The sequence below is a fragment of the Phragmites australis genome, chromosome 17, assembly GCF_958298935.1.
Source record: "Phragmites australis chromosome 17, lpPhrAust1.1, whole genome shotgun sequence".
NCBI classification, from domain to species: domain Eukaryota; kingdom Viridiplantae; phylum Streptophyta; class Magnoliopsida; order Poales; family Poaceae; genus Phragmites; species Phragmites australis.
Window position 1 is genome coordinate 27,198,618 of NC_084937.1, and position 19,137 is coordinate 27,217,754.

At 43.4% G+C, this 19,137-nt stretch overlaps 1 protein-coding gene and 1 long non-coding RNA gene across 4 annotated transcripts; one reads left to right on the forward strand and one right to left on the reverse strand.

Moving 5' to 3' along the window:
* The first annotated feature begins 1,597 nt into the window (after window positions 1-1,597).
* Window positions 1,598-3,522, forward strand: LOC133897655 (uncharacterized). The gene is made up of 2 exons (XR_009905949.1): window positions 1,598-2,224; window positions 2,562-3,522. It is a non-coding gene; the product is annotated as an uncharacterized LOC133897655 (long non-coding RNA).
* A 370-nt stretch (window positions 3,523-3,892) lies between these two features.
* LOC133897654 (uncharacterized) lies at window positions 3,893-18,951 on the reverse strand. Of its 3 annotated transcripts, none has more exons than XM_062338450.1 (13): window positions 18,728-18,951; window positions 18,570-18,621; window positions 9,744-16,973; window positions 9,282-9,632; window positions 9,135-9,173; window positions 8,667-9,014; window positions 8,169-8,546; window positions 7,624-8,037; window positions 7,395-7,544; window positions 6,680-7,270; window positions 6,207-6,338; window positions 5,504-6,082; window positions 3,893-5,177 (listed from the first exon to the last, which is right to left on the reverse strand). In XM_062338450.1, the coding sequence occupies exons 1-13, from the start codon at window positions 18,899-18,901 to the stop codon at window positions 4,312-4,314; spliced, it is 11,304 nt and encodes a 3,767-aa protein (XP_062194434.1). In that variant the 5' UTR covers window positions 18,902-18,951; the 3' UTR covers window positions 3,893-4,311. The 3 variants fall into 3 exon arrangements, with proteins under 3 accessions (XP_062194434.1, XP_062194435.1, XP_062194433.1); XM_062338451.1 differs by having other exon boundaries at window positions 3,986-5,177; window positions 5,492-6,082; window positions 7,395-7,526; XM_062338449.1 differs by having other exon boundaries at window positions 3,986-5,177; window positions 5,492-6,082.
* Window positions 18,952-19,137: the final 186 nt, after the last annotated feature.

Here is a 19,137-nt window from a genome sequence, read left to right on the forward strand (position 1 = left end):
CTCCACCATTATTGAGTGAAGTCATGATTCCAGGGCCTGAATCAGAAGCTGTTGACTTCCTCACAGAGAAGCAATCTATGATCACAAAGCTGAAGCACAATTTAGCTCAAGCCCAAGCTCGCATTAAAAAGTATGCTGATAGGAAAAGGTCTGAAAGGCACTTCAGTGAAGGAGATATGGTTTATTTAAAACTCCAACCTTTTAGACATGCTGCTTTTAGCATCAGACAAAACCTGAAACTTACTTCCAAATACTATGGTCCATTTCGAGTACTGCAGAAGATTGGCAAGGCAGCTTACAAACTACAGTTACCTGACACAGCTCAAATCCATCCTATCTTTCATGTCAGTCAGTTGAAGAAACATTTGGGTTTAAAAGCTGTACCTCAAACTGATCTTCCATTGGTCACACGTGATGGATATATCAAGATTGAACCACTGACAGTACTAGACACAAGAGCAGTCCCACGAGGAGAGACTGTAGTTACTCAATGGCTCATTCAATGGATTAATCTTCATAAGAATGAAGCTACATGGGAAGACAAATCATTCATCAAGGCTGTTTTCCCTGGATTCTATTATCGCACCATCAAGGAGTGGTTTCCTGATACTAATCCTTGTGGACAAGGATCATCTCAAGGGGAGGGGAATTGTCGGGCACTGCAGCTATCAAAACCTGATGACCTGAAGAAGCTAAAGGCAACGGCTGCAGAGAAGAGCAAGACAGAGATGCGAGACTGAAGATCCAACGGTCCACTTCAGAAGATATTGTTTCAACTCATCCGATGGCTGGAAAGCATCCTGGAATATACTATTTTCCTTTACTGTTCTCTACCGCTTCAGCAGAATGCTGTAGCTTTTTGCCTGTAACTTTTGAACAGTTATTTTGGATATTTAGGCAGAGGGAGCAGGTGAGATGGGGTGTGAAAAGAAGTTGCTCTAGTTTAGCCTAAGTAAACGTAGCTTCTGGATCCAACTCAATTGTTCTTGTTGAGCTCTTCATCGCTTTGATGTTCCCTCTGTTCGATTCCATCCTGGGATCTGACAGCCAGGCGCGAGGCCAAGCGGAAAGCCACCGACATCCAGCGCGAGCTCGATGAGTTCCGCGCCGCCAAGCAGGCTGCCACAGCTACTTCGGCGTCACAAGACTGGGTGAAAACAACAAACAAGGGCCGGATCTTGAAGGTTTCATAGGACAGGAAATGCAAATTCTTAGGGCCTATGTCCATATAAACAGATTTTTTGAAAAGTGACTTCTTAAAAAGCCAAAAACTAATTTCTGATGAAATAAATTAAAAGCTGAGAATAGATTTTCTAAAAAGTAGTGTACTGAGAAACCAAAAAATTATTATAAATTTCAACAACTAAAATCTAAAAGCAGTTTAAAAAAAAATCAAACATATAGTTTTTCAGAGAAAAAAAAAACAGAAGACCAAACAAATAAACCCTGATACTGCAGCAGAGTTGGAGGAGCTCCTCCAGCGATTCGGCAAAGTTGAAGACATTGTGATCAAGATAAGGAAATCGAGGAGCAGTGTAATACTAAATTTTTCGAGAAAAAAAAAGAGAGAGAGATTTGACAAAAAGTTGACTTTTTGATCCGTTGCTCGTATGGACGATCGGAGACCGCGGTTGCGTTCATCTCGTCGAGACGAACCCATTTTGCTATTCATATGTCCATTCCGGGCACTTTGTGACCCGTAGCAAGCCCAATAAATTTAGACCGTTCGTTGTTTTAAAAAAAATAAAATGAAAAAAAAGAGGATAAGTACTGGAGACCGATCCATCCAGAGCATTCGAGCACCGTGACTCTCTCTCTCTCTCTCGCGCGAACTCTCTCTCTCTCTCTCCCGCGCTGCCGAGCTCGCCGGCCTGCCGGTCGCCGCCGAGCCCCTGCTCGCGCCGCTGCCGCGCTCGCCGCCGTGCTCCGCTGCTGCGTGCGCCGGGCCGCCGCTGCCGCGCCTGCATGCCGCTGCCGCGCGCCGTCGTGCTGCCGTGCAAGCAAGTGAGCCGGCCGCTGTTGCCTCTGTGCTAGCATCTGAGAGAAGCAAGCAGGCAAGCCAACAGCCGGCCGAGCAAGGAAGCCAGGAAGAAAAGGAAAGAGAAAAGAAAGGAAAAGAAGAAGAAAAAAAAGGGAAGAAAAAAAAGAGAAAAGAAAAAAAGGGAAAGTTGGAAATTTCGGAATTTCGTCGGATTGTCGTCAATCTTTCGAAGGCGATTTCTCGGTAATTTCTGGACGTTTGCGGTTGAATTAAATCAAATCAATCAATTCCTGTCGTATTATTTCATGTGATCAATAGTCTGTTTCGTTTCGATAATCATTATTGATTCGAAGATACGATATCCGAGTCGAAGTATTTATTTCGATCATCAGAGCGAAGTCTAATTAGTGAGATTTTAGTTCGACTCTGAATTGAAAATAGAGTATCATTTCTTGTGATACAGTTCTCTATTCAGTTGTCCGGAATATAGGCGAAGACGCGACGTTTTCAAGCGTAGAGTTGACGCTTCATATTTTATGTGTTTTAAATGTGTTTTAGTGCTAATAGCATACCTGTACAGGTGGTACTATTTCCGGACGTTCTTGATCGAATTTTCTTCATCGTCGGTAAAGGCAAGTGAATGTATTGTATGACTATGCTTTAACCTAATATTGGGTTGCCTATATTCTTTAATTACAGTGCATTCATCTAATCTGAATGACTGATTCTGGGCTGAGTACTATGTTGTTTACGTTTCCAGAAGTTTACTCGATGATTGATTTATGAAGTGCAGTAGGCACGATATGCCATTCTGCAGTTGTTCATTAGTGTTGTATGCAATGTTTTTTTTTGAAGTCTCAAGCATATTCCGGAAGTTATGTTGGTTATGCTTGAAGCACGTCATACATATATGTCTCATGCATTGGAAGTTTGTCGTCGTCTTCTGACCACGACCGTACCGGTACAGTACCGTATGTCACCCGAGGAGGGGTACGGTGCACACCCTTACGTTACCCGAGGAGGGGTAAGGGTGAGAAGAGCATGTCATGTGCATGGTTATGTCTTCTTGTGAAATTCAATGAATTATTCATATCAAATCTCATTTCCTTTAATTAGCATGTATATAGATATATATGCGGCTCTGAAGGCTTATACCAACCGAATGTTAAAATGTTTAATGTTATCGTTGGATTTGCTTAGTCATAACTGTTTCTCCTGGTGTTGGCGGTCTGTTTCATTACTAGTTTCTATTTAGAATTGTTAGCATATTCAACTGTGGCTAAATAGCTTTTTGTTAAAGTACCTTTCACTTGCTGAGATTTTCGAATCTCACCCGTGTTTTCTTTACAGGTATGTTTAGATGTTGACGTACATTTTGGGGATGGATCTCGGTAGCTGCACACACTAACTTATCACGATGTCGATAGCTCAACCGGTGTATACAAGTGGTGTGTCTGATGGTCCGTCGTTTGTTTTTGTTTATGTTGTGGTTCGACGCTGGTAGCGTCATGGCGGACTCTATATATATGCTGGTTATATCTGTTTCTGCCTGCCTGTGATATTTCTTTTGGTCAGTTATACCTCTCTATAGAGGAAATACTGCCAAAATTTCTTTTTTTATATATAAATAGGCTTGGTTGTAAAGTAGGGTGTTACAAGCAGGGGCTCAGCAATTGTAGCCATAGGCACCAGAGAAGATGCACTATTAGCAACACAGAACCATTTTTCTCTGTTTGCATTAACCGTTGCTCCTATTCAAGAATCGGGTGGGTGGGCTGTTCCTCGGTGGCTCTGCGGACTTGAACTCAGCCTGCCAAATCGATGCAGCATTTCTGGTCAAGGGTTTGATCTTTCCAGCAACAACGAGCCGTGCCATATGGTCCGCTAGATTGTCAAACATGTCATGCTGGCACCACCAAACGAAGAGTCATCTGATGCAGAATTCTAACCTAGCATCTAGCCTGAACAAACTCTTTTCAATTCTCAGCAACTTAATGCACCGGCTGCTTATCGTATTGTTCAAAACAAACCTGCTTATTAAAACAAAATACATCGTTGCATTCTTATTATTCAAAAATCATGGGAAAAAGTATTTCCACAGGAAGGCAAATCACTGTGTCCACCACAAGAACACACATGTAAAGTAGAAGACAATGACATCATCCAAGGATGGCAGGAGAGTTGACCTTATTGGATCACAACATATAAGCAGTAAAAATATAAATTACAAAAGACATGAATTCACAAAAAGGCCTGTTCTTACTTGGCATTTATTCAGTTGTGCATTCCGACGTAACGTGTTGGTTGACGGACAATGCCCCCACTGCGATTCACTGGGAGTCATCTTCCATATCGCCGGACTTGGTGGCATTGGTTGGGCCATCCAATCTGCTGGAGGTTTTGTTCTTGTTCTGAACACCAGGAGGAGATTGTTCGATAGATTTATCTGAAGCTTCTGCCTGAGATTGGCTACTGTTATTCTGGTAACTATTTTCTGGAAGGCCTCCTTCTTTAGGTTGCTCAGTTTCACCACCTTGAGTCTTGCCTTCAGTCTGTAGCTGCACCTTGGATTCTTCAGAAGATCTTAAGTTGTCCTTGGATTTATTATGCTTTTGGGTATCACCTGGCGTGTCCTCAGTTGAGTTGGACACATCTTTGGGGTTCTCACCTAGCAGCTGAACTCCTGAAGCTTGTTTTCCAGAATGATCCAATGCTTCAACTTCAGATAGTCTGTTTTTAACATTAGTATTTTCTGGGCCCTCCCTTTCTTCAGGCTTATCAGTTCCAGTGTCCTGTGCTTTAGTTTCTTCAACTTGCTTGTTGTTGCCCTGTAGTGATTGAACAATAGCTTGGTCGGCCAGTTGTTGGTGCTCAGGTTCTTCACGTTCCCCAAATGTTGTCAATATGTTAGATCTTACTGTTCCATTCACTTCTTTGTTTTTCTCTTTAGATGATTGAGCGTCGGACTGGTCAATTTGCTGTTGCGCCTTGAATTTTTCATCAGTTGATGCTCCTTCAAGGTTCTTTTGGAAGTTTATTCCTTTAGAGACTCCGCTCGCAGATTGCCCAACCGCTTCACTGGTTGAGAGAGCATCATTAAGTAGGGTGTTGACCGGATCACCTTGGGTCATAGTAGTTTTCTCATCACTTGAAAAATCGAAGGAAGATTCTTGTGGAGGCTGGACTGAATTTGTACCTATAATTTGAAGAAATCAAACACTTGTCTTAAATTTACAGAGAGAGGCTTTATGCCTGAGATGGTGTGGATTCAACGAGAAGGGAATCAACATTTAAGAGTCTGACCTAACGAATTTCTTACATTATCACTAGGTATTGTTTAACCTTATTTATGATAAAGCTTTTGTCCACAACTTGATGTTAAACCAAAAAACCTACGCATACTGAAGAATTCTGAAGTAGATTGTATCGGCAAGGTGCGTCAATAGTCCATACCAACAAGAAACAGTTTACATAGTAGAGTGATATTTTGTTCGGGAGAGATTGCCTCACCTGCCTCAGTACCTTGTGGAGCATTTGAAGGTGCTGCTGAGCTTGCCTTGACTTGATCAGTTGAGGGTTGTATTGGTGACTCGTTTATTTTTCCTAGGGAAATATTCTGGGCAGATGCAGAGCCTTGTAGAGCCTGGGTTGTTGGTTCTTGAGTTCCTACAGGAGGTTGTGCCTCTTGATTCTGTAAGTAATTTGTGTCCGGCACATCACCACTGATCGGTGTTGAATCAGGCCCAGTGTCTGAAGTTTGTGCTCGGCTTGACGGAAGTGGCGTCTTCTTTTCAACAGCAGCACTACGCATTTCTGGGGTAGGTCCTTCACGTAGTTCAGAAGCATGTCCAGCAGGAGAGGTTTGTTCTTGGCTGGCAATAGGTGTGTCCGCTAAATTGTTGATATGATCATCATCACGAGAGGGTTGCTGATCTTTTCGCAGTGCATCTCTTGCATCTGGTTCCGGTGCCTTGACTTGATGGCCAATGGTTGTTTGTGGACCTTGTGGTACATTCGGTTGATCATCTGCAGCAGCATCTGTCTGTTCTGTCCTTGGTTCAGCAGAGGGAGGCGATTCCGATGCATGTGGCGACTCTTGATCTGAAATGAAAGAAACAACCACACAATGTGGTCAAAACTATTTCTTTTGAGTAAACCTTTCTCTAGGCCAGGAAGAAGGTGCACTTTTTAATTAACTGTAAAGAGAAACTGACGACAGGATTACCAGAAACTGCAAATTTTTGTTCAACTGGGGTAACTTCGCCTTGTGGGATACCACGCTGGGTGTCTGGGGCAGATGCTTGGTCCACCATAGGTGCCATGGAAGCTTGTTGCGGAGGCTGGACTGAATTTGCACCTACAATATGAAGACAGTGGTCCCATTAGATGTAAGGATATCAAACAATTGTCCCCAAATTATATATGGAGGCTTTATGCCTCAGATGATGTGGATTCAATGGGAAGGGAGTCAACATTTAGGAGTCTGAACTAGCAAGATCCTTAGATCATCACTACAAATTGTTTAACCTGATTTCTGAAAAGCTTTTGTCCACAGCTCGATGCTAAACCAAAAATCTATCCATACTGAACAATTTTGAAGTAGATTGTTTTGGAAGTCATGGCTGATCAAAATTGGATCGCCAAGGTGAAACACTTTACATAGTGGAGTGATATTTTGTTCGGGACAGATTGCCTCACCTGGTTCAGTACCTTGTGGAGCATCTGAAGGTACTGCTGAGCTTGCCTTGACTTGATCAGTTGAGGGTTGCATTGGTGACTCGTTTATTTTTCCTAGGGAAATATTCTGGGTGGATGCAGAGCCTTGTAGAGCCTGGGTTGTTGGTTCTTGAGTTCCTACAGGAGGTTGTGTCTCTTGATTCTGTAAGTAACTTGTGTCCGACACATCACCACTGATCGGTGTTGAATCAGGCCCAGTGTCTGAAGTTTGTGCTCGGCTTGACGGAAGTGGCGTCTTCTTTTCAACAGCAGCACTACGCATTTCTGGGGTAGGTCCTTCACGTAGTTCAGAAGCATGTCCAGCAGGAGAGGTTTGTTCTTGGCTGGCAATAGGTGTGTCCGCTAAATTGTTGATATGATCATCATCACGAGAGGGTTGCTGATCTTTCCGCAGTGCATCTCTTGCATCTGGTTCCGGTGCCTTGACTTGATGGCCAATGGTTGTTTGTGGACCTTGTGGTACATTCGGTTGATCATCTGCAGCAGCATCTGTCTGTTCTGTCCTTGGTTCAGCAGAGGGAGGCGATTCCGATGCATGTGGCGACTCTTGATCTGAAATGAAAGAAACAACCACACAATGTGGTCAAAACTATTTCTTTTGAGTAAACCTTTCTCTAGGCCAGCAAGAAGGTGTACTTTTTAATTAACTGTAAAGAGAAACCGACGACAGGATTACCAGAAACTACAAATTTCTGTTCAGCTGGGGCAGCTTCGCCTTGTGGGATACCACGCTGGGTGTCTGGAGCAGATGCTTGGTCCACCATAGGTGCCATGGAATCTTGTCTTGGAGGCTGGACTGAATGTGTACCTACAATTTGAAGGCGGACTAGTTGCACTTAACTAACTACATGCTACTAGAATGTGCACCGCTCGTCAATACACCATAGTGTAAAGAACCTCATTACCTGACGGAGCAAACTTTTGTTCATCATAGGCTACTTGATCTGGTGCAACACCATGTTGTGTGTCTGGAGCTGATACTTGGACTGCTGCAGCGGGCCTGCCTCCTTGAACAATAGAGGGTGGTTTGGAAGGCTTAGCTTCACCAGAGTCATCAGCAGGTTCATCTTCCTGAAACTTCCCTGAAGGAAGCTGGATATAAGAGGATGGAGATACTGATCTTAATGGTGTGGATAATGTGTCTTGTCGCCCAGGAGTCGGTTGGGAGTCCTTGACTTGATCAGGTGAAGCAACAATAGCATCTCCATTTATCGGCTCAGTAGTGGAATTTAGTAGTGTCGAAGGAGCTAAATCTCTAATCTCTTTGCTCCTTGGCTCGGCAGAGGAAGGTGCTTGTGAAGGATAAGCAGATACTTGATCTGAAACGCAAGAAACAACTTATTAGTGGAAGAACCATTGGTCTTAAAGGTATTCCTGTTGCACTTAATTAAATAGGGTTAATAGAATGTGCATCGTTTGTCCTTACTCCATACTGAAAGAACTTCATTACCTGACGGAGCAAGCTTTTGTTCATCAAGTGCTACTTCATTTGATGCACTACCAAGTTGTATGTCTGGAGCTGATGCTGGGACCGCTGTAGGGGGGTTTCCTTCTCGAACGACAGAGGGTGGTTTGGAAGGCTTTGCTTTGCCTGAGTCATCAGCAGGTACATCTTCCTGAGCTTTTCCTGAAGGACGCTGGGCGGACAATATGTCTTGTTGACCAGTTGTTTGCAAGTCCTTGACTTGATCAGGTGGAGCAACAATAGCATTTCCTTTCCTTGGCTCAGTAGATGAAATTAATTGGGCCGAAGGAGCTGAATCTCTAATCTCATCGTTCCTTGGACCATGAGAGGAAGGTGGTTGTGCAGGATCAGCAGAATCTTGACCTGAAATGCAAGTGGCAACATTATGAGTATCACCACTTTTAGTTTACGGAAAGTTTGATATTAATAGTAGGTTTTGTTAGGCCTAGGCCTGTAGATGGTACACTATACGGTCATAGTTACCTGATGGGGCGGATTTCCACTCAGCAAGGGCTACTTCACCAGGTGTATTACCATGTGTAACACCATGGGCATCTGGAGTTGATGGTTTCATTGGCTGAGCATTTCTGAAGGAATCAGCAGGTATATCTCCAGTGTGTAAAGAGTTATGAGCCACACGAGGTGGTGGTGCTTCAGTAGGTATAGTATCACGCGCATCTTCTGACGTCAGAGCCTCTCTAATGTCTTGCGTGTCTTGTTGACCAATGACCGTTGGCCGTGCCTTGGTCTGTTCAGAGGTGGGAACAACAGTTTGCTCTTTCCTTGGTTCACCAGAGGAAGGCTGTTCTGCAGAATGAGCTAAATCTTGATCTAACAAAGAGGAAGCAATGTCAGCAGTTGCAGGGTATTTATTTTCTAGTGTCTCGTTTGTGTAATCGGCTCTAGGTATGCTAGAAAAAAAATTCTCCCACATTAAAGATAAACTATTACCTGATGGGGAAATTTTCTTTTCAGCAGGACCTACTTCACCTGGTCCAAAAGCAGATTCAACATGAGAACCTTGTTCTCCACTTGAAATCAATGGCATCATTGACTCATCAGCATAATGATCATCAGGAGTGAGTTCGTGAACTTTACCCGAGGCAAGTTGGGTATCTGAGGTTGGAGAATCTCTTGCGCCTGGTGGAGATGTCATGTCTTCTCGACCAGGGATTGCTTGTGATGCTTGTGAAACTTGTTCTTGACTTGGAACAAGTGGTTTTCCTGAATCATCAGTACGATGGTTATCAGGAGTTACCTCCTGGATTTTCCTTATAACACCCTGGGTATCTAAGGCTGGAACTCTTCCTGTGCTTGGTGCAGATGGTCTGGCTTGTTGCCGAAAAATTATTTGCGGTGCATCAGTATAATCAGCTGCAGAAACATTACTATCTATCTTTGCTGGTTCAACAGGGGAAAGAGGTTGTGCAGCCCAAGCTGATTCTTGATCTGAAATGCATAAAACAAACTGTTAGTTTTGAGGATTTTTCATTATACCAATCTTCTCTAGGCCTGCTAGCAATTAATTTTTCAGACAACACTTAAAGAGGAATCAGTTACCTGATGGAGCGGGTTTCTGTTCAGCATGGGCTACTTCAGCTGGTAAGGTACCACCAAATTGGGGCTCCGTTGATGTTGGGCCAGCTATAGGTGCCTTGGCTTCTTGATCAGTTACAGTTGGTTTTGCCAATTCAGTTTTGTCCAAGGCATCAGTATGCACATACTGAGATAATGCAGCGTAATGTGGAGTCTCAGTCGGTTGTGCTTGAGTTGATGCAGGTGGTCGTGCCTGTTGATCATGTAAAGATCCTGTGACGAGCTGATCACCACTAGCATGATATGTTGCTGTCTTTTCATCGATAGCCGCATCATGAGTTGAAAAATTGGCATCATGAGCATCATCATGGATTGTGGCTGGATCATGTGTACCTTTTGCGGCCTCTAATCTTTGGCCTTCAGATGTGCTGGCAAGCTCTAAATCACCAGTTTCATGACCATCAGGAGTTTTTCTTTTGGTAGGTGCTGAAGCAGGATGAGCATCTGTAATTAGTGCTTGCATTTGTTTTGGTTCTCCCACCCTTTCATCAATAATGGACGGCTTGGCAAACTTATCATCAATAGTGGCATGATCAGCTCTGGCAGCTTCTAGGAGTGATGGTGCAGCACTTCGAAGATCAGATGTTTCTGTTCCAATTGGTACAGGTGGCTCCACTCTTTGCTCACCAGATTGTTCGGCCATCTGATTGACACTCTGTGAACTGAGAGTTGCTTCTTGACCCATCGATATTGGCTTTTGGTCAATGTTAGAAGACATGGCCATCTCAGTATCACCAGTATTAGTGCTTACACCATGTAACGGAGCAGATGCATATTGCCATTGATCAATGGTAGATGGTTTGCTAGACAAATCTCCATGGAGAGCTGCATCTTGTGATGGTTCAGAGGGAGGTTGGACTTGGGAAGTTGGTTCTTTGCTCAAAAGAGGTGGTGTCACTTTCTGATCATCTGTAGTGTCTTTTTTATATGGCTCTTCTGCACTGTCGTCATCACGAATATCTGCTCTGGCTGGTGCCGAAGCACTTAATTTCTCATCAAAAGTATATGGAGCATCAGAAGCTTGTTGATGTTTTAGTGTAGAACCATCTGCTCCAGCTGGGATGATGTGAGCTTGCTCCCCACTGTCTTGTGTAGCAAGAGGCCTCTTCTGGTAAACAGAGGGTGTATTCGCCTTCGTAATGGAGCCCTGAGAATCAGTAGGCTGTGCCTTGGGTGTTGTAGATTCAATTTCCTTGGGCATCTCCCTAAGACGCTCTGTTGATAATGATTTTTCTTCGGTCATGATGGCTTCAACATCTTTTCCATCTGATGACAATGAACCCAAACCTTTCTGATCGGTATCTGATAATTTGGATTGCTGAAACACATCTTGAACATTTGACTGGGGTTTTGTTGAAACGTCCTTCCTTTGGTCAGCAGTTGGCGTTGTAGATTCAACATTGGTGCGTTGAGCATCTTGAGCACCCAAAGATTGTGCTTTGGGTAATGTAGAGCCAGGGCCTTTAGCTTCTTCAAAGGTGCCTCTAGAATTCTTGGAAGTGTCAAGAATATCTGGAGACTGTATTGTATCACCAGTTGCATCACGAGCATCTTCAGCTGCTGCCTGTCTTGATGGAGAAATTGCTTTCAGACGATCTGAAGATTGCTTTCCAGATGTACCAGTCTTTCTTTCCACCATGTTTTGTCGTTCAACAATAGTTTCGCTACTTTTCCTGCGTTTGTCCCTATCATCTTCAACTTCTTCATGCCTTGATGGAGTAAGAGCAGGTTGTTGAGTGTGCATAGGTTTTGCACTAGATGGTGTAGAGTCAGCAACCTTTGTTTCTTTAAAGGTATCTTTAGCCACATCATGAGTTGACAAATTGGCATCATGAACATCTTCATGGACTGTGGCTGGATCATGTCTAGCTTTTGCGGCCTCTGATATTTGGCCATCAGGTGTGCTTACATGCTCTAAATCACCAATTTCATGACCATCAGGAGTTGCTCTCTCGGGAGGTGCTGAAGCAGGACGGGCATCTGGTCTTGGTGCTTGCATTTGTATTGGTTCTGCAACTCTTTCATCAATAATCGACTGCTTAGCAAACTTATCGTCAATAGTGGCATCATCAGCTATGGAAGCTCCTGGGAGTGATGGTGAAGCACGTTGAGCACCAGATGTTTCTGTTTCTATTGGTATGGGTGGTTCCACTCTTTGCACAGCAGAGCTTTTGTCGATTTGATTTGCACCCTCAGCATTGAGAGTTCCTCGTTGACTCATTGGTGTTAGCTTCTGATCAATGGGCATACCATTCTCGTCATCACCAGAACTAGTAGTTACATCATGTAATGGCGTAGATGCACGTTGCCATTGATGAATGGTGGATAGTTTGCTAGACAAATCTCCATCGGGAGCTGCATCTTGTGATGGTTCAGAGGGAGGTTGGACTTGGAAAGTTGGTTCTTTGCTCAATAGAGGTGGTGCCGCTTTCTGGTCATTGGTAGTGTCTTTTCTATATGGCTCTTCTGCACTGTGGTCATCCTGAGTTTTTGCTCTGGCTGGTGCTGAAGCACTTAATTTCTCATGGAAGGTGTATGGAGCATCAGAAGCTTGCTGATGCTTTGGTGTAGAACCATCTTCTTTCTCACCAGCTGGGATGGTTTGAGCTTGCTCCTGGCTGTCTTGTGTAACCAGAGGCTTCTTCTGGTAAATAGAGGATGTTTTCTCCTCCTTAATGGAACCCTGAAAATCAGTAGGCTGTGCCTTTGGTGTTGTGGATTCACTTTTCTTGAGCGTCTCCCCAAGCTGCTCTGTTGAGAATGATTTTTCTTCAGTCATGGTGGCTTCAGCATCTTTTCCCTCTGATGATAATGAACCCGAACCTGTCCTATTGATAGCTGCATCTTGAGCACCCAAAGATTTTGCTTTGGGTAATGTAGAGCCAGGGCCTTCAGCTTCTTCAAAGGTGCCTCTAGAATTCTTGGAAGTGTCAAGAATATCTGGAGACCGTATTGTATCACCAGTTGCATCACGAGCATCTTCAGCTGATGTATGCCTTGATGGAGTAAGAGCAGGTCGTTCAGTGTACATAGGTTTTGCACTAGATGGTGTAGAGTCAGCAACCTTTGTTTCTTTAAAGGTATCTTTAGCCACATCATGAGTTGACAAATTGGCATCATGAACGTCTTCATGGACTGTGGCTGGATCATGTCTAGCTTTTGCGGCCTCTGATATTTGGCCATCAGGTGTGCTTACATGCTCTAAATCACCAATTTCATGACCATCAGGAGTTGCTCTCTTGGGAGGTGCTGAAGCAGGACGAGCATCTGGACTTGGTGCTTGCATTTGTATTGGTACTGCAACTCTTTCATCAATAATCGACTGCTTAGCAAACTTATTGTCAATAGTGGCATCATCAGCTATGGAAGCTCCTGGGAGTGATGGTGAAGCACGTTGAGCACCAGATGTTTCTGTTTCTATTGGTACGGGTGGTTCCACTCTTTGCTCAGCAGAGTCTTTGACGATCTTATTGGCACCCTCAGCACCGAGAGTTCCTCGTTGACTCATTGGTGTTAGCTTCTGATCAATGGTAGCCATGCCATTCTCGTCATCACCAGAACTAGTAGTTACATCATGTAATGGCACAGATGCACGCTGCCATTGATAAATGGTGGATGGTTTGGTAGATAAACTTCCATGGGGAGCTTCTTCTTGTAATGATTCAGAAGGAGGTTGGACTTGGGAAGTTGGTTCTTTGCTCAATAGAGGTGGCACCACTTTCTGGTCATCGGTAGTGTCTTTTTTATATGGCTCTTCTTTACTTAAGTCATCACGAGCTTCTGCGCTGGCTGGTGTCGTGGCACTTAATTTCTCATCAAAAGTATACGGAGCATCAGAAGTTTGTTGATGCTTTGTTGTAGAACCATCTGCTTTCTCACCATCAGGAATGATTTGAACCTGCTCCTGGCTGTCGTATGCAACCAGAGGCTTCTTCTGGTAAATAGAGGATATTTTCTCCACCTTAATGGAGCCCTGGGAATCAGTAGGCTGTGCCTTGGGTGTTGTGGATTCACTTTGCTTGATCATATCCCTAAGCTGCCCAGTTGAGACTGACTTTTCTTCACTCATGGTGGCCTGAGCATCTTTTGCATCTCTTTCCTGCGATGATAATGAACCCAAACCTTTCTGATCCATAGCTGATAATTTTGATTGCTGAAATGGATCTTGAGCATCTGACTGGAGTTGTGTTGAAACATCCTTCCTTTGATTAGCAGTTAGTGTTCTAGATTCTCCATTGGTGCGTTGAGCATCTTGAGCACCCAAAGATTGTGCTCTTGGTAATGTAGAGCCAGGGCCTTCAGTTTCTTCAAAGGTGCCACCAGATTTCTTGGTAGAGTCAAGAATATCCAGAAACTGTATTGACTCACCAGTTGCACCACGGGCATCTTTAGCTGCTGCTGGCCTTGATTGAGGAATAGCTTGCAGACGATCTGAAGGTTGCTCACCAGGTGTACCAGTCTTCCTTTCTCCATGTGCGTCTTGAGCATCTCTTGCCACCATTTTCTGTGGTTTACTTTGCCTGTCTTTCTCCCGAGCATCTTCAACTTCTGCATGTCTTGGAGGAGGAAGAGCAGCTTGCTGGGTATACATAGGTTTTGCACTTGTTGGTGTAGAGTCAGCAAGTTTTGTTTCTTCAAAGGTATCTTTACCACCATCAACATAAGGATATCTCTTTTGGAATGATGTTTCCTTAGTAGAATCTTCGATCTCTTGTCTTCGTGGAGCAATAGGTGCTCCCCAAGCATTTAAAGGCTCCTCAGTTGATGCTACTTCATTGGCAGTCTTTGATTCTTCAGAGGTGTCATTATCATCTTGGGTTGCTTTCTGCCTAGGTGTTGAAGCAGTCCCTCTAGATTGCTTGCTGGCATCTTTAGCAATTGGATATCCTGTTTTGGATGGAGGAGTCACACTTGGATATCTTGTTTGGGCTTGGGATGGTGGAGCCACACTAAGACCATCTTGATTTGCTTCTTGCTCTGTTGGAGTAGTTGCAGCTTGCCGAGCATCTGAAGATTGTTCCCTGAGCAATGAGGGGTCACCAGACTTTGTTTCTTTGAAAGTGTCTTGATCATCTTGACCAATCATTTGCTTTGGCTTAAATGCAATGCCCCTAGACTGTCCAGTGGTATCTTCGACATTAGCATGCCTTTTTTGGATTGGTGAAGTTGCATCATGAAGATCTTCTGTTGTTTCTTGCTTCCGTGAAGGAGCCTCAGCTCTCTGAAAATACAAAGGTTCCACTCGGGACGATGAAGAGCCGGCAATTTTTGTTTCTTCAGTGGTATCTTCAACTTCTTGGTCTGTCATTTGCCATGGAGTAGAAATGACATCTTTAGCTTGCTTGGTGGTATCTTCGATTCCAGGATACCTCTTTTGAAATGGTGCAGCAGTGTGGCGCGCATCATCTAGATCTTGAGCTGCTGTTTGTATTGGTATGGAACCAGGGACTCTAGGTTGCTTGTTGGCTTTACGGCCACCTGGATATCCTGCTTGGGATGGAGTTGTGCTCTGAGCATCTTTAGCCGCTGCTTTCCTTGGAGGAGTTGCAGGATGCTCCTGTGTAGAAGGGGGCAGTAATGCCCCTCTCTGATCAGATGATGCTTTATCCTCAGCAATTCCTCGGGCATCAGCAGTTTGTTGGGAAAGTGGAGACAGAACATCTCTTCTCTGATCAGTGTAGGGTCCCTGAGTTGTCTTTTCTCGTCCTTGAACCAGTTCCGTGCTCATTGGTTCTTGAGAAACAGGATATGAGGTTGCTTGTTCTGAATCTTGTGAGGGGTACTGCTCTTTCCTTGGTTTTACTTGTTGAGTAGGCATTAAATGATCGGCACCTTCCTTTAGGTTATTCAATCCAGTTGTTGCAGCATGCCACTGCTCAGCCTGCAGCCTATGATGAACATCAGTTGAGTGGAGCTTGCTAGTAGCAGTATCTGTAGGTTTAAGTTTTTGCGGAGTACGCTCAGAATATGGAACTGATTGCTTGTACTGAGAATCAACACCGGTGGCTGTGTTGTCACTCTTATAGAAATCAGATGCACTGGGTTGGTCAGGTTCTTCTTTGGCTGATATTGGACTGGTTTTAGTATGACCAGCAGCAATGTTGGACTGATCAGAGAATGTGTCCAATGTTTCCGAATTTTTTTGTGGAGTAGGTCCAATATGTGGCGTTTCTTCAGTATGGCTGTTTGTTTTGTAGTAATCAAACACATGAAGATTACTAGAAACATCTCTGGACGAACTTGGCTTGTGTCTAGTAGGGAGATCTATTTCAGTGGGTTCAGAACTTGAGGCATCTTTAGTGCTGGACTTGGCAGCATCAGCTATTGGAGGCTTCTCGGCAGTGGTAGGGGAGGTAACTGGGGCAAGGAAGATACTTGTGCTTTGGACAGGAATAGGTGATTTTTTAGCAGTGGTAGGAGCACTTTGAACTGAGGTTGGTGGTGTTTCTTGAGGGGTAGAAAAGATGGTAGTTTCCTTGCTTTGGACAGCTGAAGTTTTATCAGTAGTAGGAGTACTTTGGCTTGAGGATACCAGTGCTTCATCGGGGAAAGTATCAGTAGGAAGAGGCTTCTCTGTCTGAGAAAATGTGGGAGATGATGACACAATATCAGCAGGAGGAACCAATATTGTCCGAGGTTCTGTGCTGATCTGCTTCTTAGAGTATATTTGAATTGGGTGGCCGGAGGTTGTAGGATGCTCTTTCTGCTGATACTGCTGCTGCTTCTCGAGTTCCTCTTGTTTGTGCTGCACCTCCACCCTCTTCATATCCCTCAGTACTTGCTGCCAAGAATCCCGGGTAGAAATAGCATCCCACCACCTCCTCACATTTTTCCTCGAGTCATACAGGTAGACGAACTCGTCAGATGCTGTGATGTAGTGGGAGTTTGGAAGGTGAACAAGGTCAGCAAGGGTGAACTTGTTTCCAGCAAGGAATTCACTATCACTGAGCCTTTGCTCATAATCGTCCAGAACTTCTTCTAGCTTTCTTATATGCATGCCAATATCATCACCATCATCTTCTTCGTCCAAGGGAAAGGCCAGATGGCAGAACAAGGCCCGGCTCGGAGGGTTGAAAGCGTGCTCCTCGTTGTGGAGCCACTGCTCAACCGAAACCCTCTCCAGGGCATCCTTCCCAAGGAGGAATGGATATCCTTGATGTTTTTCTGCTATATAACGGCAGATTTCTCTGGATTCTGTAGAGTTAGAATAATCGGTTTTGAGTGAAGCACATCATTTATCACTTGAAGAAAGTACTAGAAAGAAACTTACAAAAAAAATTGTTAACGAACAGTTGAAATTTGAACTCAATATCAATGACATTTTCTTCTTTGGTGGCTCTTGTTGGGTTTCATCTGTAGTCTACCCTAACTTAACTTGCTTGGGACTAAAAGGTTGTTGTTTTTGTTGGCTAGCAAGATATGGATCAACTCTTCGTGTGCATCACATAACAAGAACTAAACTATTACGTGCAATTCATCTTGAATTGCATTCCTTCCCCCTCTGTTTGTCTATTTACAACAGTGGTTTATTCCCAAATCCCAAGCGCTGTCAAATTAACTGCACCCGAAATTCAAGAGTAGTTAAAGTTTCCTGCTTAAGCAAAAGAAGACTCCAACACCTTACAGCATGCTTGGGGCTTAGAACATTCTTGCTGTAAACATGATCCTGGCATGGGATGCCAAAGAGTAATAGGTTTCATTTTATGAAAAGAAGAAACCCATAATGCCAGTCTAAGTCCATCCATAACTCCACAATCCACACGGTAAAAGCAGTATCCTAATGTCCCCATGTTAATCGAAAAAGAAAGATAAAATTATTGCATTGATGTGACAAGGAAATAGTATCATATTAACTTTGGCAAATGTAGTTTGCATCACATCCTTACATGGTTATACGCTAATGTCGACGCATATTTTGTTTTAGTTCTATTGCATCCAACTGCATCCAGGACAAGAGAAAATATTAACCCTTTTGAATTCTAATAGTTTTCTAGGCAATTGTAGGACTACGTTAATGCAACCAGCCAGTTGTCCTGCATGCATCAAAATGTACTAAGGCACTAAGCTATTGTTGTTCAGTTGCAATTCACAAGCATATGTCCAAAATTGAAATGTTTAGAGAGAAAAATATTTTTTATTATCTATAGCTTAAATAAATTTATTATCAATTTCATACACAACTAAACGCCCATTCTCATGCCTTCTCATAATTGCAGCCATGTGTTACACATTAACTGAAAATATACTGATGATTCATTTCTGGTCAATGTTCACTGTAGAGGAACATGTAAGTAAAGCTTGCGCGAATGCAGTCTGTAGGGTATTGGCTATAAATCATTTCAGTAAAGCTTTTTTTGGCTATACACCGAATGCTAATTACTCCAGTGCCCTTAGTGTATTGGCTAATTTGCTGCAAGCATGCATGATTTTAGTGAAGTGATTGATACTCACTTTGAACGAGCAGGAATACTAGCTAGACTCGTCACATACCATGTCAAAATGAAAGGAGGTATGATATGTGAAAAATTCCTCTCTTTTTTGGCGAACCAGAAGGCTCGAGAACATTTTTTTAATGATAAATGCCAGTAAGTTAAGAGATTGGTTGAAATTTCTGCCAGGCTAGCCAGATATCACAACTTTATGACATAGTTTCCTAGCAACAATTAATAAACAACCTATCTCCTCCTAGCAAGCTTACAGAATATCATCCAACAGTAGAAAAATATAAGCTCCAAGGAATGCAGGTCCGTCATGGAATGGTATGCAACTTTCACAAAATTGAATTATTACCTTCTCGAAATGTAGATCCCTCATGGAATGGTACTGGAGCATGTGACGACGCCTGCAGAGTGCAGAGGAGCAAAAATTAATAATGAGATTAACTGCTTAAATTCTTCAAACAGCTGCTTCTTGCCAGAAAAATTACAAGGATTGGAGACACCAAGTACCTGCAGCCTGAGTAGACTCTTATAAGAAGTTGTGTAAGTCTTAAACTTGACATCCTTCTCATAGAGGCATGCAAGCACCCTTGACACATCAGGTAAGATAATAGATTTCTCATGATACACCTCCACGATAGGTGCTGGAGTACCAAGCCCTGACATGGTACCAAGCCCTGACATGATGGCATGAGCCTAGGTTACCAATACTGAAATGATGTGAAATAAAATGTATTGACTCCCTTATTCTCAGATATATTAGGTTCCTTGCCTCTCCCACCAAGCAAAGAGAAGATGCTTAAAGTGGGAAACCAAAAAAGGGAACCAATGGAGGAAGAGAACTTGAGAAAAAAATAAAGAATAAAAAAGGAAAGAAACAAACAAACAAAGAGAGAAGCAAAAGATAAAGTAACAAAATT

What these genes read in the sequence shown, in the direction of transcription:
- LOC133897654 (XM_062338449.1), bottom strand. Translation starts at nt 18,901, where the DNA reads ATGTCAGGGCTTGGTACCATGTCAGGGCTTGGTACTCCAGCACCTATC. An exon ending in GTGGAAATCCGCCCCATCAG is followed by an intron (nt 8,547 to 8,666) that starts GTAACTATGACC and finishes CTTGCATTTCAG; the next exon opens with GTCAAGATTCTGCTGATCCT. An exon ending in ACAAAAGTTTGCTCCGTCAG is followed by an intron (nt 7,545 to 7,623) that starts GTAATGAGGTTC and finishes AAGTGCAACTAG; the next exon opens with TCCGCCTTCAAATTGTAGGT.